Here is a 22,718-nt window from a genome sequence, read left to right as displayed (position 1 = left end):
CATAACACAAAATGCATCCAATCATTATGTACTGGATGAAGATTATGTAAATAAACTTGAAAGAAATATAAAAATATATACAGCTCTGGAAAAAATTAAGAGACCACTTCAGATTCTGAATTAGTTTCTCTAATTTTGCTATTTATAAATATATGTTTGATTAAATATAGTCATTTAGAGGATTTATTTGCAGAAAATGAGAAATCACTGAAATAATAAAGATGCAGAGCTTTCAGACCTCAAATAATGCAAAGAAAATAAATTCATATTTATAAAGTTTTAAGAGTTCAGAAATCAATATTTATGGAATAACCCTAGTTTTTAATCACAGTTTATTTAATGAATGCATCTTCTCCTCCACCAGTCTTACACACTGCTTTTGTATAACTTTATGCCACTCCTGGTGTAAAAGTTCAGGTAGATCAGCTTGGTTTGATGGCTTGTGATCATCCAGCTTCCTCTTGATTATATTCCAGAAGTTTTTGATTTAATAAATCAAATAAATTAATCATTTTTAATAAGTGGTCTCTTTTTTTTCCAGAGCTGTATATCAATAAAACCACTGAATGAGGAATGACGTAAAGCTTTGCCTTCTGCTCTACAACACTGAACTAATAGACTTGTACAAACAAAACATGCTCACGGTTTAAAAATTTAACAATGCATCCAAACTTCACTTTACCCTGCTGTGAAGCTCCACCCTCCTGCAGTACAATATTTATATTATTTATGACTTTCTGCCATTTGTGTTTATGGAATGTGACCTCTGAGGATTCACAGCTGATATCATATCATCAGTTCTATCAATCATATCAATCATCACTCAGGAGAGCAGCCTTTAACTGGAACTAAACTACTGGAATCTGTGTGATCTTTAAACATGGTTTCCCACCATACAGGTGAATATTATATTAGATTAATCAATATCAATATCAATGGCAATGTTCATATGGGCCTGGGCCTACTCCATTGAGTGCAGCACTACAGTACAGACCTGATACTTGAGGACGTCCACGTTGTAGTAGGAGGACGTGGGGTTCTGCTCTGAGTTTTTCCTGAGGTACGCCGTCAGCGCAGGCATGTTCAGCCAGAAGTCCCGGGTGTCGGTGTCGCTCTGGGAGGAGTCGCTGTACGAGAGATACACACAGGCACACACACTCAATAATTCATAGCTGCTGTTGGCTGTGTGTCACTGCAGCTTCACAAAACAACTGACCCGTCTTCCAGACGCCCGTTTATTAAATTACATTCAATTATATTTCCCTTCTGATCCAAACAGCCATGTCTGGACTGCATTAGCTGCCGGACGGAGCTCAAACAAAAGAGCCAAACAACAAAAGACTTCCATTTGAGAGAGAAAGAGAGAGGAATTCATCTGCAGTCCACTGTTACATGATTTAGGTCATGTGACCTATATCTAACAATATGCCTATGGCTTAACACAACCATCAATTAAATGTTCTACAAAATTACCATTAAACATACTATTCTTTTTTTTTTTTTTAGACTGCCACTAATAAAAATATTATATATACTAGAGTTTAATAAGAGGCAATTAAAGTCAAGCACAATTGGGCCTTTAAGGCTATTATATGACATACACACCTACTAAAATCCATGTTTTTTTAATTTTTAAATTTTTTTTTTATATAATTTCTATTTTTTTTTCCCATTTTCTCCCCCAATTTACAAAGTCAATTACCCAACCAACAGCGCTTAGCCTGCTGGACCACTCGGCGCCCAAAAATAAATGCTTATTAACACTCCATGGGAAATAATACAGGAAAACCAATATAATTTCCACTTAATTATTAAAATCTGTTATATTTGGCATATGTTAATATTTATTTTATTCAGTCACAGTTTGATTAGAAATCTTATAAATTGGAATCTCTTATAAACACTTTCTGGGCTGTTTTATTTTGTTTGGATTATGTTATCAGCTTTCTTCTTGCTATTCATTATCAGTAGTTTGTGGTCATACATCCTTCAAATCCTTTTATCCAATTAACTTTAAGAGTATACTACTGCAACAAAATAAATCTGTATAAAACAATAACAGCGTAATAAAATTAAAAATGTAGCAAAAACAAAGTAATGCAACACCAACAATCTTCCACAAAACTAAAGTGTAGCATATTAAGTGAATATACACAGCAAACAAACTATTAAAAGTAATTCCTGTGAATAGCAATAATAGAATAAATAAACTGCTTTTAAGAATATTACAATATCACCAAATGTAGGTTTTTATTACGTAAAAATTCTAAGTGATATTATTGCGTGTATGATATAATATGGCACACCCCAATTCACGACAAACACAATACTGTTTGTCGTGTTTATTATCCTTTATCAATTGTATAATTTATATGTATGTTTAGCTAGAGGAATTAATTCTTCATTCTTCAAACATGTGCATGCGTGTACCTGTGTAATAGATGCTGGTTTGGTAAGATCTGCTCCAGTTTGCTGGTGTTTTTTAGTTTGAAGCTGAGCACTGCAGGGGAGGGGCTGGACGTGAAGATCTTGATGATGCCGCTGGGGAAGGACAGTGTCATGTCTCCGGTGATCTTCACTATACATCTAAAACACAAACACACAGAGGGGTGATCAAATCTTCACTTCCCCTACAGATATGATTCCAGTTGTTAAGGATGTTATGACATAATCAAGATTGCTGATCTGATTCAGTTCTTTTAAATGCCATTTTAGGAAATAAATTAAAAAAGATGAAACATAAATATGTCTTCATTTATTTATTTATTTATTTTTTTAAAGCCATTTAGATGTGGACTTGTTTGAGTGCTTTAGATCATCGTCCTGCAGCAGAACCCAAGCACGCTTGAGCTTGAGATGACAAACATATGGGAGGACACTCTCCTTCAGGATTGTCTGGTAAACGACAGAGTTTCTGGTTCCAGCTTTTTAAGCAGGTTATCAAGGCCATGAAGCAGCAAAGCAGTCCCAGACCATTACACTACCACCACCACCATGTTTTACTTTTAGTAGAATGTTCTTTTTCTGAAATTATGTATTACTTTTACCACACCTGGTTGTGGTTGGTAAAATTGAACTTAGCTTTCCAAAAAGTGTGATTAACCACAGTTATTTTTTTTCCACAAAGGGCAGGAATGTTTTTGAGTGTTTTTTACCTTAATAAAGGAAATAATCATTTAAAGAGTGCTTTTATTATTTACTGAGGTTATATTTGTCTGATATTAAAGATTGTTTGAAAATCTGAAAAATTTAAGTTATGGCAACTATGCAAAAACTAAAGAAATATGTTAGGGCCCAAAACTTTTTCACACCACTATGTACATATAAATATATATAACATATATAAAAACATTTTTGTCGGTATGACCTTTACATGGACTTAACAGTCCTGCAAGGTTCTGACCACATGGCAGTTCTGAACCAGTCTTTAGGCATCCAGATCACTGTATTCCCTTTATATCGCATTTACAGGCCACATAATGAGATCCCTTATATGAATTCAGTTCTCAGCTGCTTACAGATGCCACAAATCTGTGATGTATGAAAGTGTGTTTGAAGTTAAGGTCAGGTTCATTCACATGTTGAGTCTGCCTTCTAGAATGTGTCCAGCCTGGTCGTTTCCAGGGCAGGTCATGCGAAACTCACTTGCTCGGATCAGCTCCTTTGAAGTAGGCATTAACAGACTCAGTGAAGGCCACAGCTATAGGCAATGCATCCTGGGAAGCTAAGGTCACTGGACTGGGCCCACGAGATGTTCCTGTGAGAGCGGAAAAGAAAGAAAGTTTAAAGCAAAGGTAAACCATAACAAAACTGAATTAACTGATATTTCATCACCCCTGGTACAAGTTTAGGTGAAAATAACCACACGAAACATACATAAAAACATGAATTTAGGCACATTTTAGAGCATAATTTCTATACATTAGGAAAATTTGGAAACACATGACAATGTACAAAAGGCCACATCTTCTTTTTTATATGAAATTTGGTGATCGTGCATCAAAACATGCACACTTATTGTGTCACTTACAAAATCAACAAAATCTCAAATGAGTCATTGTACCAAAATAAATTGTTTCTCTGCATGAATTTTAATCAAAATATATTTTAATAGACTTACATATATAATAAATACATTCCTCTTGCTTATTTTTTTTAAATCACACAAAATAAGAAAGACATTTATATCATGCTAGCAACCAAAAATGCAGTTAAACACAAAGCAAGCAGGTTTGAAAAGAGATTTGAAAGGAGGCGGGGTTTAGTGAATGAGACGATGTAGGATCCTCCCAACACAGGTCACATGAACTGGCTGACCAATCAGGGGAGTCGGTTAGTAGGTTAAGAACACCTCCGAGGCAGGTTATCATTCCTGTCTGATGCACTTTACCTGCTGGAGTTTCACACCTCTTCTCAAAGGTGGGCAGTTTCCCCACAAACACATCGTCCTCTTACAGCCCAACCAAAGAGGAAATCCACAAACAGGGGAGGGGAAGGGGGGGAGCAATACCACAACCCACAGATGAAGAGTGAGAATGGAGGATGGAAAGCATGATGAAAACATTTACAGGAGAAATCAAAAACAACAAAAATACCATTCAACCAGAGCTTTTGGCAAAAATCCTACATTTAGAGCATGATAATATTCTAAAGCTCTATCCGCACAGGATTAGTTTCTCAGGGGAACGTCTGTGAAAATGTTTCACACTTCTACCGTAGTGATAAAATTCTTGCATCCGGACTGCAATTGAAAAAAAAAAAAAGGAGGATCAGTGAGTTTTTAAGCTTTCTCCGTCACATGACATCGCGTTCAGAAGCTCCTCCATTTCCACTCACTGTTGTGTTCACAAGGACCTGTGCCCAAAGTGTAATTACAGTCCATGGCAGTGGATAAATAGCTATTTTATTAAATGCGAGGTGACAAAACTCAGAGATGTGGATCCGCATGGGACTAAAATTACTGGAGGAGCACAGAGTTCAGTGTAAAACAGTAGATAATTCAGCCTGTAATTTTCTCAGAGGACGCCTGAGAAAAACACGTACATGGTCGTTCCGGGCGGGAATAAAATTACAGAGGACCCCCCCATAAAAGAGAAAATTACCCCAGGACCCTCTAAGAAACTAATCCCATCCAGATAGAGCTATAGACAGAATTTTGTTTTGTACTTTCTTTGCTACTGGGCATTATTGTGTTTTATGTATGAAGTAACATAAACAGAAAAAAACAAAAATAGATAGGAAAGGGATCATTGATAACACTATTAAAAGTTTTGTACTTTTAAACCCTTCACAAAGAATGATATACAGAACCAGTCAAAAGTTTGAACGCACCTTCTCATTCATTGTTTTTTTCTTATTCCCGCCTACATTGTAAATGAATACTTAATAAAGTCATCCAGAATATAAAGGACTCAAAAATGTTAAACCAAAATACTATGTGAAACATTTAGATGACCTATTTATCTAGGGTGCTGTTAACTCAGTAGGTTGGATGGTATTTTTGACAACATTTTGTAAAGTGTGTCCAATTTCACAACAGCAGTTGTGAACGGAATATTAATTGTTGGTAAAGCATGGATATGTCCAAAAATTATGACTTTTAATGACAGAATTTATGATGCTTATAATGATCTAGCCATTTGTGTTCACAAATGTTACGACAGCTATATTACACCCTCTACTACACTGCAGTACAGTACATGCTGTTGTGAGTGTTAGTGACGGCGTGTGACGGTGTTTCTCACCGACAGTAGGTGTGTTGCTGGCACTGAGGGAGGTGTTGGAGCTCAAAGACGAGGAGCTCTCAGCTCGTGCCAGAGGAGCAGCAGGAGGAGGACTGGAGTTGGTCACCTTGGGAGGACTAAACGGCCGCCCCTTATGAGAGATTTTTGATCAGTTAATACCAGTCAGATATTTATACTTTGAAACTTATTAAAAGTGATATTTTTATTGGGGCACGTCACTGCAGACGACCTTCTAAATGTAGACATGAATGTATGCAATTCTTATTACTTTTTTACATCCAATCAGCTTTAAACTAACTGTGGTTTCCTTGCATTTTTATCATGCAGTGTTTTTTAAAATAAACCCCCTATCTGATGCTTTAAACTACATATATATATATATATATATATTGATATATATATATATTTACCTTGCACAGGACACCATTTTTGTAAAATAAAGGTCTTTCTCAAACGGAAGTATTAGATAGAGTACTCACAATCTCGTTGATGCCGCTCAGTTTGCCAGCACCCAGTTTGGGTCGTGATGAGGGACGAGGGGGTGGCACTATGGTTGCAGCACCGAGAGGGGTGGTGGGTCTGTTAGGAGCTGGAACTGTGGAACACAGACACGGTATTTACATTATGGAAGATGCTGGAATTTAATAACAAAGTATCAAACGACCATCAAACAGGCAAAACTTTACATTACCATGTAAACCTTATATGACACAGATCACCATGCTTTAGACCAGATCCCATACCTCACATACTGCAGCTTACCATACAAACAGGCATGTATACAACCTTACACACAAACATGCAAAACCACAATATAAAGGCATTACATTTAATGTATAAAGAAGAAAAGAAACAACCAAAAGTGCAAAAAGCAGGCAAATTAAAGAAAACATAATAATATACAATCATAATTAGTTGGCAAAACAGAAAACAATTACAAACAAACAAACAAAAAATATATACTCCCGCTGAATGGCTACATTTGCCTTCAATGCAATCAGTGAAACCAAAATTGGACTATATTTAGTTATGAAATCAGGGCTAATCATTGCATGGTGATTACATAAAAAATATATTATATAAATAAAATGGACATGAAACAACGCCATTTATGGTAGTAAAGATATGCAAAGCATCTGTGTTTCACACGGTCAGAAAATACTGTAAAAGTATTTACAGTCTCTTAAAAGTAAAGAAAAACGTATTTAAGACTTAAGATTCAAGACGTGTAAGTAAAGGAGTATAGTACAAACATGTCCCCTAACTAAAAATATACTGAAGATACCCTTTGGGGTACAATTTCAGTGACATCTGTTGTTCCATTTGTGCCAGTTTGACTGGATGATCCATTTAACTGTGTAATTTACAGTTAAACGGTTGTAAAAATAGTTTTTTATCTGGAAACAAATTAAGAGAACACTGTAAAAATGATCAGTTTGCCATATTAGCAGATCTGAACTGTTCGAATTCTTGTGACAGGAGTGGCATATGGTCACCCAAAAGCAGTGTGAAAGACTGGTGGAGAGCATGACAAGACGCATAAATACTTTACTTTGTTATTCCACTGAATTAAAACATTAGTATTTGTGTTGTTTTTTAAATCATTTTGGTTTCTTTGCATTATTTGAGGTCTAAAAGCACAGCATTTTTTTCCATTTTTTTGACCATTACAATATTTGTGCTCTTAATGACAATATACCTATAAATAGTTATCAGTGAAAATGCCAGTGAAAAACAATATGCCAAAAAAGCACAACTTAAATAAACAAAGCAAAATATTACAGCAGTCAAAAAAGAAAGAGTAAAATCAAAGAAAATTAAGCAAAAATATAGTTCAGTTTAGTGAATACAGCTTAAATATTTCACACTGTCATGCAAAATGCATTTCTCTTGGAGACCCAAGTTATATGCTCAGGGCCAGTATTACCATCCTGTGAGCTGCTAGCTGATGGTGGTGTGACGCGGTCCTCCGTCCAACAGGGGGCGCTCTCCTTTTTAGAGAAGGTGTCTGTAGCCTGGCTGAAAAGGAGCTTGGCCTGCTGGGGTACGGGGACGGACTGAGGTCTCGGCGGTAAACGGGACGGCCCGCGGAGGGGCAGGAAGTCGTCGTTAAAGGCCACCCACTGGCTCTGAGTCCAGGAGGGCAGTGCGTCTGTGCCAGTGGCGGGAGCACTGAGAGGGGGCTTGTGGGATGTGATGTTCTCCAGGCTTGGAGGAAGGTTTGGTAGGATACTGATAGTTTGGTGTGGAGCTGTGGGAGCTGGGGGAGAGGAGGGCTCGTCCGGGGCGTCCCAGGGGGAGGCGGTGGGAGGAGAGGGCAGGGCAGGGTGTGGAGGGGAGGTTGAGGAAGGAGGAACGGGAGGATTGGAAGGTAAGGAAGTGTCAAAAGCCTTTGCGTTGGATTCAGGACGATCAGTGGGCGGAGACAAAAGCTCCTGCTGATGCACCTCTGCTGCAGGGGGTGCCAAAAAGAACAGAGAGCATTGTAGAATAGTGAACCAATAAAAAAAAAACTTGGACACGGTTTACAGAGAACATCACAGGGTACATTACATTACATTACCATAGGAAACGATTCAATGCAATGCCTGAATTAAAATAATTTTATAATTCAAGCAGGATTCGATAAATTTTTTTTTTCATAGGATTGAAAATCAAGTTTTAAATATACTGTAGTGGATGAAGGACCTGTTGTGCTGTTTGCTAAACAGTAAAATATAGATTGTAGACATACACAATTTTTTTTTCTCTATAAATATTTATTTTGAGACTATTATTTTGTTTTATTTGGTTATTGTTAAGAATGTGTGCCAAACAATAAGTGTACTATTTAAATACTACAAATATTAACACTTTCTTAAAAAGTGACCTACAAAAGGACTTCACATCACATGCATAAATACTGAATAACAATTTTTTATACCTGACTATGATGTTTTTTATACTGCACTATTTATGAACATCATATACTAGTAAAATAACTCTCAACAAAATAATTTTAACTAAATGTATCCAGTGTTATAAAGCATCATTCCCAAATAATATAACAAAAATGCAATGGTCTAGGTTTCTGAGAGGCACCGCTACCCAACATAATAATACTGGCTTCAATCAGAGTAATAATAGCTGGAGCATGTGTCTGTTAGCTAATGTAACACAGACAGAACTTAGCACTCTCCTTCAAGCATGTTGAACCTTCCAGTAAAGGGTCTTTAATAGCTGCAAAAGGGTGTATCTCTTTAAATGATACGATTTTTTTAAACAGGTTCATTAAATGTTTATGCATCATGTTATGAATACCCTTTTTAGGTAGCTTTCAAACATCACATTAACAATCAATACTGTACTGTACAATTATTAATGTACACATCATTTAAACATTTAAAAAAATAAGCATTGAATCGTTTCCTTTAAATTGGATGCATTTTAAAAATCCATGAAATCCATAAAAGTTATATTTTACATTTTTAATAAACTTGTTACATAAGTTGTATTAAAAAACTGTAGGTTACAGGTTATATTACAATTCACTGTAAACCCTTCTAAAGATCCCAATGGCTCTTACTTATTTTAAATATTTTTTACATTTTATTTGTACTTCTAATAACTTAGTATTTCTGCTTTACATTTATATTATTTATAATTATTTTTATTTAGTTCATGCTTTTTTGTGATCAACGTTTCATTTGTTTTACAAATGTTTAACAGCAGGGAAGGGGTGGGGAAAAGGGAGCAGACAAAAGCATACTATTGTATTTTATTTATAAATTTAACACAGACAATATACAATTCCAATATAAAATTATTACTAAAGAACAATCAAAAAATATGAATCCGATAATTCACCAAGAATCTGGACAATCCTGGATTTAGTTTAAGCTTTTCAGATTTTGTTTACTCATTATATTTAATTAAAAAGCAATAGACTTAACTCAAAAAGCAATGTAACACATTCATTTTTGTTGTCACTGAACTCGTCATACACATATTATAGTGCTGGATTTAATCCAGACACCGTCACAAAGCAGCTGCAGCAGCAAACAAGCCTCTAAACTTAAAGACGGCGTCTGCATGGCATAATTTAACAGTGAAGATTCCGAATGTCGTAACTTTTTAAAAAGGTCCTACACGACATGTAATGGCATTACATTCAGCTGAGTACAGCTGAGTGCTTATCCTCTCTGAGTGCTTAAAACAGAAAGCATGCACACACTCTTAACTCTCTCTCTCTCTCTCACACACACACACTTATTCACACACACCCTGAACTGCACAAGACCTCAACTAAGAGACCATGGGGATCTTTAGGGAGAGACTGAGGGAAAAAAAGAAACACAGGCAATCTCTTCTGAGGTTACTTTTAGCAGAGGTCAGCACGCTGCTGGACAGTTAGTGCTCAAGCCTATGAGGAATTAGGTTTATTTTACTTACAAAATAAAATAATACACTCAGGATGCACTAGCACCAGCATTACCTGGGTCCTCAGGGACCTTATCATTCATGAGAGAGGGAGATGGAGAGAAAGGTGAAAAGAAGAGAGAGGCCAGGTCTGAGGGGACAAGAGAGCATGAGGAGCAAAAAAAGTGCAAAGTGAAGAAAATAATATGACAAAATAAATGTGTAGTACTAGGTGACCCAAGACATACAGGGCCCTATCGTACACCATGCGTCCAATGATGGTATAGTTACTTTGAAAAAGTAATCCGATTACTGATTACTGATTACTCCTTTAAAAAGTAACTTAGTTACTTTATGGATTACTTGATTTTAAAAGTAACTAAGTTACTTTACAAGTTACTTTATTAGTTACTTTTAGCAGCTGCAGACACCACCTCCTGCCGCCTTAACATAAACATTATAACCAGTTTTGCCAATACTCCCTTTATTGGAAAATGCATTTTTAACAGCAACAATTTATCTCTATTAAGTTGAACTATTTCCTAAAAAAATAAGTTTTTTTTAATAATAATAAAAAAATTTACTTAACATAAATATTTTGTAAATAAAAAAAACCATTTTGATCTTTCTTGATTTTACTAAACATAAATACTTGTTTTTATAAAAAATATATAAAATAAAGAAAGTCTTTCTTGACCTGAAATATTTAACACTGTAAAACTGAACATTGAACTTGTTGTTCTCTGCAGGGCAGCAAGGAGTGGTTTTATAAAACAGAACCGTGTATATGGTCTAGGCCAGGGATCACATATTTGCAGACTGCTGTCCGGGTCCGGACCCAGACGTTGTCCAATACGGACCCATACCGGACCCAACTACTGAGAAGGATTTAATTCTGACAGTGTTCATTTAAAGCACCGGAACTTTTCTTGTCTTTACGGTATGTGAGCTCTGCGCCACAGTGAACTTCCAATCACGTGTGGTGTAAAATCTTTAAATGCTCTCCTCTGCCAATCAAATTTGTGGCAGACCGCTGCCCTGGCTAGTGAATTGGGACGCGGCCGCAAAAAAATGCCTTTATAAAGGAGCCCGAGAACTGCGCCCGTGTGGTTTAGGAATAAATCTACACTGATGAGTGTGGTGGTCAGGAAGTGAGATGTATTAAAGTAAATTTCTGGCGTGTTGCTCTCTTGGCGGCGGAAAACACAGGTGCGCCAATGACTGAAATGAACCTAGACAACAGTCAATCGTCAGTGTCCATTCCTATAGGTAAATCCCCGCTCGTTATACACACACACACTGACGCACTGCAAAGCGCAAACCCGACATCTAACTTAACAATAAACAGAATAAAAAATAGAATAACATTGCTGTTCCCTTAAATTAAGCTAGTGCAGGTCAAAATACTCTGCTGAGACGCACAAAGCGCTGTGCTGCTAATATATGAACGCACCAACGTCAGAGCTCACCTGGCTCTTAAAGGGAATGACTACTGCCGCACTTATAACTTTATTTCATGTTAAGCCCAAAACACACATGATTAAGTAAGAAAATTAGTACATGTCTTTTGTATGTTTCGAGCGACGCAAGGCAATTTTTTAAGGCCTCACGATACAAAGGCACACCAACACGCCCTAAATCCAGCCGCGCAATGTGCAATTGAGTGATACGCTACAGATCACTAAAATAGGGCCCACAGTGTCAATTCAGGGACTCTACCGCACCACTGTCGTACAAAAAGATGCTCTCTGGGTGCACATCATCTTAGTCACTGGTAAGTTTTTTATATATAAAGTTGTGGCATCAATCGATGATCTGATAAATCACATTAACATTCTTAGATTAATAACAATTGACTCAAGTGCACTTTAAATAGTGGATATTTAAAAGTATCATATTTATATTAGTGGTTTTAATAACTTAAAAGAATGATAACATTTACAGTTACATTTATATAATGTAGTGTGGTTTTGGCCTGACAAACATACTTTATTACAATATCGTAGGGTAGTTCTGTAGCTTTTTAAATTAGTTTAAATTAGTAAAAGACAGAGAAGGTGTACAAAGAGTTAGATTTAGAGATTTAATTCATATTTCAGCATTACTAATTTACCTTCGGTAAACAACAGTAGTAAAACAATGATTACATCCCTAAATATAACCACTAATATGTCATCAGGCTCTGTAAAAAGAATGATTTACGAGAGCAAGCTTGTTAACGTTAACAGATTAATTGCATGCACTGATGGTTGTGTTGACAGAACTAATAAAAAGCCATTTAATAAACTTTTATTTTAAATGCAAAGCATAAAAGCATCAGTCTTTGTTCTCTCTCCCAAAATCAGACTTAATTTGGAAAGACAGCATTTAGATTTCCTGTACCTGAAACAACCTAACCAATTAACTTATATTTAAAATATTACAGTTTTGTCTTTAGAAGGGAATAATTAACTTGTTATGTTATGCTATGTTATTCTATTATTATTAAAATGACAATAATATCAATCATTGCAATAATGTTTAAGACGATATATCATCCACAAAAATTCTTATGTACTAGACACTTTTCAGTCCTCCTGTTTTATCCAAGAAGGTAAAACTGTGTGAGACAATGATTTTTGATTAGAAACAGACAAAAAAACATTAAAACAAACTAAAGTCCAGTATCTCCTTTTCTTATCCCACTGTCCTCCTCCTTTATTCCCATCGCTGCTCTTTTCGCTTCCCGTGCTGGGTCAGCACACACCAACAAGATCATGTTTGACAACATCTGTGACACAGGGTCCCCAAGCCCCGCCCTCTGACCTCCAGAGGTGCCAATTAACTGTGGATTATGATTGGCCCTTGCAGCCAAGGTCACAAGCTTGACAGTCAGCTTAGCTCTCGGTCTGTGTGTAAGAATGCAGGGCACTATAACTTACAAATACTACATAAATATCCTCAGAATATATTTATATATAAGTGGACATACTGTACTTGTGCATGTGGATGCACTGTAAACAGCGTCAAGATAAAGAGATTGTCTGGGTTTTGACAGCCCAACGTTACATTAATAAGGCAAGTCCCAATGCCTTTTCTGAACACACTCCAGTGTAATATTTCAACAAGACAATGCTCACCCACATACTGCTGCCGTGTCACGACTTTGCCTTGAGGATAGAGATGCTAAAGCGTGACCAGACACATCGAGACACATAGTTAAAAATGTGCGTGATGCTACTGGACATGCTATCAACATGCAACCCCAACCACAAAATCTACAGGATCTGCGTGAGAATATACAAGCTGTATAGGACAATTTGTAGCAGAGCTCTAAAAAAAAAAAAAAAATAAGAGACCACTTCAGTTTCTGAATCAGTTTATCTGATTTTGCTATTTATAGGTAGATGTTTGAGTAAAATTAACATTGTTGTCAACTACGGACAACATTTCTCCCAAATTCCAAATATAAATATTGTTATTTAAAGCATTTATTAGCAGAAAATGAGATATAAATAATGCAAATAATACAAAAATAAAGTTTTAAGAGTTTTGGTGGAATAACCCTGGTTTTTAATCATAGTTTTTATACATCTTGGCATGTTCTCTTCCACCAGTCTTACACACTGCTTTTGGATAACTTTAAGCCACTCAAGGTGCAAAGATTTAAGCAGTTCAGCTTGGTTTGATGGCTTGTGATAATCCATCTTCCTCTTGATTATATTCCAGAGGTTTACAATTTGGTAAAATCAAAGAAACGCATAATTTTTTTTAAGTGGTCTTTTTTTTCCAGAGCTGTATATACAACAATTACAGATATACACTTGTGTATGATTTACAGAAGCAATTATGCTTCCTTCCAACAGTCAAGGTCAATAACTAAGACTCAGACTCAGACCTTTTACAGGAAAAGCAGCAGAGAAACACAGAGCAGCTGAGAGAAAAGAGCAGCTGAGAGAAAAGAGCAGCGGGTAACACGGGTAAGCAGAGTACAGACAATGAGAAACATTAAACAGAAAAATGCTGCATAGTGTCTAATACTTCTAAATCTAAATCTCTTGAAATAAGAGAGCTTTGACTTTCAATTCTGAAGGAACCCTTTTTTAAATTTCTTCACACAAACAAAAATTAGGTCACAAAAAAAGGTTAAATAAATAAATAAAAAAAGCGAACAGAAGGAAAAAATCATTAAATAAATAAATATTAATAAAAAAAATACATTTAACTGTAACCCAGTGGCCAAAGGCTCTGTTATTTAAAAAAATAAAAATAAAAAAAGTACATTGAGAAAACTAGCATGTGGAGACGGTGCGGGGTGTAGGGGTTTCCGTGACAACAGCAGCCTGAGCGAGCTCTCTAGAGGCAAGTGTTGTGGACAGGAAAAGCCCAGACACTTTCAGCAGCCTGTACACAGCATCAATAATGGATAAGGTCAGACCTGACACAAGCCTCACACAGGCTGAAGGGTGGAGGAGGGGAGTGAATGGGTTACTATCTATATGTACAGTAGGTGCCTGTGTGTGTGCGCGTGTGGGTGTGTGTAACCTCTATATGGGGACCGTCTGAGGACACATCCAGGGGTTTACATGGTAGGAAAGATCTACTATTTGTTTAAATAAAGCTTTTAAATTTAGCAGGGAATAGAGGATTAAGGTAGAGCAACTTAACATTCAGATACAACTGTGAATATTTCACAAAACAAAGACATAAAAGTATGATTGTCACATAGAAACTCATATGGTAACAAAAAATAATAAATAAAATGGCATGAGCATTGCTACAAATAAAAAATGGACATTAATTGACAATAAAGTATATATTATTTTAAATGCTTATTTAACTTAATAATTATGTTAGCTGTTAAGTGTGTGGTCTTGCTGTAGTCCTGTGTTGCTTGGTTAGCAAAGCTGGGACTTAAATTGTAAAAATTGTCTTACCAGCTGAAGAAAATCCAGAGGAGGCGGAGCCACCAACACTGGGGCCAAAAGGATCCAATGAAAGCAGGTCGCTGTTGGCCAATCTACTAGTAGATAAACATAAAGGGTGGAATATTAATATTATTGCAATTACACAAGCTTTTTAATTGATGCTACATTCGCTTACTTATGCTAACAAAAATTACCTATATACACACAGAGCCAGAGTATCCAATCATCTCTTAACATTATTCATAGAAAGTGCAGCAACTGCACATAAGCAACTAAAACTAGGCCTGTCATGATAATTACATTATTGACCTATCATACAATAAATGGGCGTGAACCTGTAGCTTAATGCAATAAAATAAAAATCACATCAATGTTTCAACACCTAATGCATCTTAAATTCCGTTCTAATGCCATTATATCCATAAAACATAAAAGTCTATTCCAGAAGAAATAAAGAAACCCCTTCCTTTGGAAACTGGGACACAGAGCAATATTCCAACATGACAATGACCCCAAACACACCTCCAAAACAACCACTGCCTTGCTAAAGAGTGCTCAGGTGTTTCTATTTAGCCCTGCTTTAGATTACTGAATTAGTGATCCCTGGAGAAAGAGAGGTTTTGAATCTTTCTTATGAATATTCCTACATGCAAATATATAGCCTCTGATTGGCTAGAAAGCCTATGGGCGGTCCCAAGCCAAAGTGGGTGAGGCCTGGAATACTCTATCATCTGGTTGACGTCGACACCCTAACGTCTCTCTGATCAGCTCATATTTTTGAGGGTTTTCTTTTACTAGCTACTGCAGACAAAGAAGGAGGCTGAGAAACAGTTTCATATGCAGCATGCATGTACAACCTATAGTATTTCACAAAGTACAATAAAAAATGGATTTTGGCGGAATAAGACCTTTAAGGCAGTTCTGTAAAGTAATGGTGGCCACGGAAAACATTAAAACATTGGTCACAATTAGGCCATTTTCACTTAACACTCTTGACACATTTAAAAGCTTAAAAATCTAAGAAAAATAGATAAATAAAAGTATTTTATTTTTTCAGTGTGAAACTTTTATGCTTGCTTGCTTGAATTAGTGTAATCAACATTTAATATAAAAATGGTTCATCTCAAATATTTGCAACCACCCCCTACTAAAACTAAAACTAAAAAAAAAAAAAAAAAAAAAAAAAAAAAGATTTCAATGTTATTTAAAACTATTATGTTTTATATGTTGGTCTTCCAAAAGTAATAAAGTAGTAAAACATAAAAAAAAAAGTTTGAACATATATATTTTTTATGAAAACAGAGTGAATTATCCTAATTAAACCATTACCTTTTAGAGGTCAGGAACACCATTGCACTAAATATTAGCAATGGAGTTAGCCATTAAATATTTACTTAATTTCTTTAGGTTTCAGACATCTTTTAGATAATTAAACATGCACCGGGTCAAACTGACCCTGGAACACCATTGCTGTTCCTGAAAAATGAACATAACAGGGGGGATAAGGGTGTGCATTCACGATTCTTTCCAGCAGTTTAGACATTAATAGCTGTGTGTTGAGTTATTTTGAGGGCACAGCCAATTAACACTGTTATACAATATAAGTTAATTTGTGTAAATCACATAATTCTAGATTACGTATTAATCAGTTAGAAGCCCTAATGCAAAAAAAAACAACCATTACAACCATTATTACATTTGATAATCATTTAGTACAGCTATGTATAAAGTTAGATGGGTTACAAAGTCATGGTCTTACTCATTATACGTAGACTGTGGTGTTCTGGACCTTCCCAGCTCATCACCTAGAAAAGAAATGGAATTTATTTAGCAATAGCATCAAATCGTTCTTTCATTTGTTTAATTTTCACCCAGTACAGTCCAGTCCAGAGGGAAGGAAAAACCAACTGATTGATTCGGATTTGTTTCTTTTAAGAGGAAAAGCTCACAAAATTTGTCCACAAAAGGTTTATTTTCTGAAGAAAACCACCTGATGCCTAAAGCTGCCGTCTCAAATACACACAGGATAAGATAAAGATTAAGATAAGAGCATCTACACAGGCAATACAATTCAATATATGCTTGGATTGGAGACTGGATGATCAACAATACTGATATATTTGTATTTATTGTCATAAATTTACAAAATATCAAATTTAAAGAAGATCTCAATGTTTTATTCTAATTTTAATTCTGGAGATTTTCTATTGATATATTCATTCCATATGACTGCCAGATTCAGATGGTAAATTGAAAAATTGAAATATAAGGGCTTTGCATGACAGCAACATTGACTATATTAAAATTGACTACACTGAAAGACAGTTTCACTTACATTAAGCACTATTTGATTGTACTTAAAGAAAAATACTTTTTTAAAATTCAAGAAAGGAAACAATTTCACATTTCAAGATATTTTCTGTAGTAATCTCAGCTAATCAAAAAGTTAAATGTCGCTGTTATGCTGCTAACAGTTAATAAACTTAATAATACGCTACTAAATTCTGAAAATGTTTAGACAAACTATAGACAATTAGCCACATTAGTGTGTATTTGAGACCAGCTTTTAAATGACTTTTGATTCATCTCAAATTTACAACCAGCCACAATTTCACACTGTTAAACAAGATTTGATTACAAAAGAAGAAGAAGCAGAACAGAAGATGTTTTATTAGTAACTTATAGACAATGTTGTACCTTAGGAAAAAACCCTTTTCCATGACATATTCCAAACCTAAAAGACACAATTTGTACCACCTAACCTCCCTAGTTAATACTTACCTGTCCTCGAGTCTAAAGGAGACTGTGTGTGCAGTCCTGACATCCCTGGGTAGATGTAAGACGAGTTAAATTATTTTTTTTTATTTTCTAAAGGAATAAATCCATACTTAAACTTTAACACTAAGCCTTTATAAAATAAAGTTGATATTTTGTCCTTTGTTTATGAGAATAATGTATAGTACACATAATGGGGTCAATGTTTATTTATTAAGAAATATTAAAAATATGTTTATCTGGAAATTAACTGTTTAGTCAATATATTAATAAAAAACTTTTATATTTTTTCTGTCAATGTGTACATTAATCTATTTTTCCAAAACACTTACGTATTTACCATTCTGTACCTGGTTAATAAGTTAAATCAGGAGAGCGTCTGCTGCTGCTGAATTTAAAAAGATTTAAGTGACTAAACTAGAACCATTGAACTTTCATACAAAAAAAATTGAATAAACAAAATTATTTTTTAAAAGTTTTTTTTTTTTTTTTAGTGAATATGTATTTTATCCCTTTTTCTCCCCAATGTAGCCTAGAATAAAGAAGATACATGCAGAAACTTAAGAGAATTCGGGTAAAATGTCCCAACTAAGCTTTCTTAATATATTTGCATTGCACTAAAATACATTCATTTTTTATGGATATATATGCATCTAAAACAGAAAGCCTAGTGCATCTCAATTTTTTCAACATTAACATTTTAACATTATACTTTTTTAAAAAATAGCCGTGGCCCAAGATTTTGTATTTAATGACATTTTTCCCCTTACACTGCTTTTACTTTTATACTTTAAGTAGTTTTGAACCAGTACTTTTACACTTTTACTTGAGTAAAAAGTTTGGGTTGATACTTCAACTTCTACAGAAGTATTATAAACCCTAGTATCTATACTTCTACCTACAGAGTAATGATTGTGAATACTTTTCACACCTTTAATCACGAGTAAAGCCCCAACACTATAAGGGTGAAGACTAGCTGACACCTTCTCTGATACATGTGAAGTCTCTTTTTCAACTGGTTCTCTGAAACACTTTTTGAAATGAAGTATATTTAACACATTGTGCAAAATGTATTATTTTTGTAGGTAAAACATGTTTAAGGCAAAATATTGTCCTGGTGAAAATACCTGTTATAATTTTAAACATCTCAAAAATAACTGTAGATATCATATCCCACCCTAATAATTATTTATCACTTACTACTTTGTTATGACATAAAGCGATAGAGGAAAAATGTGAGCAGGGTAGAAGTTTAGATGAAGTTTCTCGCACTGGTACAGTTTTAGCTCCCCTTTAAACTTCATTATATTATTTATCAAGAGGTCTTATTAATGAAAAGGTCTTATTCAAGAAAGCTTTTTTTTAGGTTAGCAATCTGAGATGTATTAAAACATATATTCACAAAACACATATCTTACAATAAATACTTTTCTTATTAAATATTAAAGTTTCAACTAAAGGCTATCATACACTACTTTTTGGACACAGAACATGCAGATTTTTTTTTTTGCCTTTTCTGGAAGGTTTTAAAAGGTTCAGCTCTTCATATGAGACCTTTCTGGAATGTAAACATTATGTTCAGATGTGCATCTGTGTCCATTTAAGCCACAATTTACTGGAAAAAATGTAAAATTATGATCACAGAGAAAAAACAAACACGCAATTAAGCAATTAATCTTGTTCATGACTTAAGGAGGCAGCACTGAGTTGTTGAGAGGACGGGGGGAGCAGGGGGGACGGGGAGGGGGGGTTAGACTTTATTTTCTCGTGGGATGAGTTGGCTTTGGAGGGGTCGCTAGAGCAACATGAAGGAGAGGCTCGGCGAAAAGCAGCTCGGCCAAGAAAAACGAAAAGAGAGAAGTCAAAATGGCAAGCGCTCTCCTGAGCCAAAGCTTTAGAGGAGTGATAGAGGGATGAAGGGAGGGAGAAGAGAAGAAGAGGAATACTCACTGGACTGGTTCCTCCTCATGTGGACCTGGAAATGAAAACAGGCATTAATTAATGAGAGAGTGAGGAGTTATGAAAATAACGAAGGACATGAAGAACTGCGTCCCCACATTCATTCGGCCCTCCCACTGCGAACACACACACACACACACACACACAAAAGAGAGAGAGAGAGAGGGAGAGAGAAAGAGATAGAGAGAAAGAAAGAGTATTTTGTGTACCCTTGACCGATTACTGATATAAATTCTTCTTAATTTCTGATTAATTCAAAAACTTTACTAATTAATCAAATACGATTCTTTTTAAAGGAAAAGTGTGGTGAATAATTAATAAGTTAATAAAGATGCAGTTTACTGGTTGGGGACTAAGCCTAGAACTGAACTAAACAACATTTTGAACTAAGATTTTCTAATGAAAGGAAAAAAGTCCATAATCATAACTGCTGTGATTGGAAACTGACCCTATTTCATACTCCAGATGCCATCAAAAGAGATCAAATGTTGCTAATAAATAGTGGACAGTTTCTGTCAACAGTAGAACTAAAATAGATTAGATTAGATTAGAAGTGGAATAGGAGTGGAATAGGAGTGGAATAGGAGTGAAAAAGGAGTGAAAAAGGAGTGGAATAGGATCAAAAAAAGGAGTGGAATAGGATAAAAAAGGAGTGGAATAGGAGTGGAATAGGATCAAAAAAAGGAGTGGAATAGGAGTGGAATAGGATCAAAAAAGGAGTGGAATAGGAGTGGAATAGGATCAAAAAAGGAGTGGAATAGGATAAAAAAGGAGTGGAATAGGATAAAAAAGGAGTGGAATAGGAGTGGAATAGGAGTGAAAAAGGAGTGAAAAAGGAGTGGAATAGGAGTGGAATAGGAGTGTCATAAGAGTGTCATAGGAGTGAAATAAGAGTGAAAAAGGAGTGGAATAAGAGTGGAATAGGAGTGGAATAGGAGTGGAATAGGAATGGAATAGGAGTGGAGTAGGAGTGGAGTAGGAGAGGAGTAGGAGAGGAGTAGGAGAGGAATAGGAGAGGAATAGGAGAAGAATAGGAGTGGAATAGGAGTGAAAAAGGAGTGGAATAGGAGTGGAATAGTACAACAAAGCCTCCATGCATGCAGTTAACTAGTTTTATTACTGAAACTTGTTAACATAGTTTTCTGTGGGGTCCCCCCACAGTGGAGAAGTACAATGCATGACGTCTATGTAGTGAAAAAGTGTTAAAGGAAATATTGAAGCAAACGAATATGATAAGCCATTAGATGTCGAATATAATCATAAAGGCTAACGTGTGACTTAAAAATAAATCTGATTGATGAAAATTATATATAGTTTTACAATTAACTTGTACAATATCATTCAAGTTTAAAGGATGGTAATACACACACACACACCGTCTTACACTCCACAATCAGTTCAACAGTACTGTAACAGCTTTTCTGCCTGACTGAGGAGAAAGACTAAAACCATCAAAACAAAAACAACTAAAAACAGGGAGAGGAAGCGCTGCTAAAGCGATAAACCACAGGGACAGATAGAGCTGTAGGCACGAGAGGACACACGCAAAAAAAAAATCAGGATTTGGTCCCACAGGCATGGAGTGGCAAATGGGTTCAATTACAGCTCCCAGGCCAAACACCACACAAATACAGTAACATCAGAGAGAGAGAAAGAGAAAGAGGGAAACAAAACAAAATAATTGAAAAATGGACAGAAAAGCTTTCCAATAATCCACAACAGATGACACAGCATTTGTTACTATTTATATTTCTGAACTACCCAGCAGTTACACATATCCGTCAGAGTGAGACAGTTAGAGAGAGAGAAAGAGAGAGAGGGAGGGAGAGGGAGGGAGAGGGAGGGAGAGGGAGGGAGAGAGAGAGAGAGGGAGGGAGAGAGAAAGACAAAAAATAAGAGGAAAACTTTTTTTTTTTTTTTAAAGAAATGTGTAAATATAAATCAGAGTTTAATCTCAGTGTTTACTGGCTTCATCTGGAGCTGAGTGGAAAGTGAAGACCTGAGACTGGAGGAATTAAAAACCACTCCCTGAAAGACGCAGGTTCATTCCTCCAGAATAACACAAACACACAGCGCAGAGGAGGTGTGTAAAAGCAAACAGCCTGACTGAGAGCACTGACGAGACAAGCACAACTCTACATCACTCTATCCATTCACACTGAGAGAGAGAGAGAGAGAGAGGGAGAGAGAGAGAGAGAGAGAGACAGGAAGAGAAAGAGGTGATGTAATAAGCTGACTGTGTTTTGGAAATAGGAAAGAAAAAAATTCCAACTACTAACAGCAGGTCTGTGGACAGAAGTAAAGGGGAAGAGGAACGCATGGGAAGTAATATACACTCATTGACAAAAAATCGAGCAGTCCAGGTTCCTCAATTAGGACACCAGTGCAAATAAAGCCAACAACGACTGGCTGCCGGACAGCCTAGATATTGGGCAATTCATCAAAATGAACCTTTTAAACCCTATGATGTGCCCCTCTCAATGACTTTCAACCTTACAGGTACATAGAGGCATGTCTACCAGTCAACCCTCTCTCACCAAGAGGTACACTACCCAGATGTAGTCTAAGAGCCTTTTTATAGGGCAACAGTTTTATAAGGAAACAGTTTTATGCCATTTGGTGGAAGGACACAGCGTCTGTTTTGACCACACCCGTAAATCACTTATATAAGATATAACTGCACTGCAACAGCAATTTTATTTTTGTCAGTGAGTGTATTTTTATATATTTTCTTAAATTTTGAAAAATGTTGTTTTATTTATCATGAAAAACAGAAAAACAATACTCTGAATTGCCACCCTGTATTCTGAGCTTTATTTAAAAACACTTGTGCCTAAAGCAATCTGTATAAGAGGGGCGGGGCTTAGTATCTAAAGGTTTAATATGAACTGCCATTTATGACAGAGCAAAACACTGTTAATTTTTGTAAACAGGA

At 35.8% G+C, this 22,718-nt stretch overlaps 1 protein-coding gene across 11 annotated transcripts in view; it reads right to left on the bottom strand.

Moving 5' to 3' along the window:
* fcho2 (FCH and mu domain containing endocytic adaptor 2) overlaps window positions 1-22,718 on the bottom strand; it is an 86,497-nt gene that overhangs the window by 6,720 nt on the left and 57,059 nt on the right. For 2 of the 11 annotated variants that reach the window (XM_049474897.1, XM_049474914.1), the window contains exons 15-26: window positions 19,775-19,799; window positions 17,831-17,875; window positions 16,809-16,854; window positions 15,059-15,144; window positions 10,219-10,293; window positions 7,672-8,196; window positions 6,224-6,339; window positions 5,745-5,874; window positions 4,391-4,450; window positions 3,646-3,757; window positions 2,431-2,586; window positions 995-1,127 (exon numbers count right to left, since the gene is read on the bottom strand). In XM_049474897.1, coding sequence (XP_049330854.1) covers window positions 995-1,127; window positions 2,431-2,586; window positions 3,646-3,757; window positions 4,391-4,450; window positions 5,745-5,874; window positions 6,224-6,339; window positions 7,672-8,196; window positions 10,219-10,293; window positions 15,059-15,144; window positions 16,809-16,854; window positions 17,831-17,875; window positions 19,775-19,799 — 1,509 coding nt within the window. The remainder of the gene's footprint in view (window positions 1-994; window positions 1,128-2,430; window positions 2,587-3,645; window positions 3,758-4,390; window positions 4,451-5,744; window positions 5,875-6,223; window positions 6,340-7,671; window positions 8,197-10,218; window positions 10,294-15,058; window positions 15,145-16,808; window positions 16,855-17,830; window positions 17,876-19,774; window positions 19,800-22,718) is intronic. The other 9 variants (XM_049474907.1, XM_049474937.1, XM_049474948.1 and 6 more) reach the window with 9 other exon arrangements.

Source organism: Astyanax mexicanus, chromosome 1, assembly GCF_023375975.1.
Source record: "Astyanax mexicanus isolate ESR-SI-001 chromosome 1, AstMex3_surface, whole genome shotgun sequence".
Lineage (NCBI taxonomy): Eukaryota > Metazoa > Chordata > Actinopteri > Characiformes > Acestrorhamphidae > Astyanax > Astyanax mexicanus.
The sequence above is the reverse complement of the archived record's forward strand: the minus strand, read 5'-3'. Positions and strand labels throughout refer to the sequence as shown.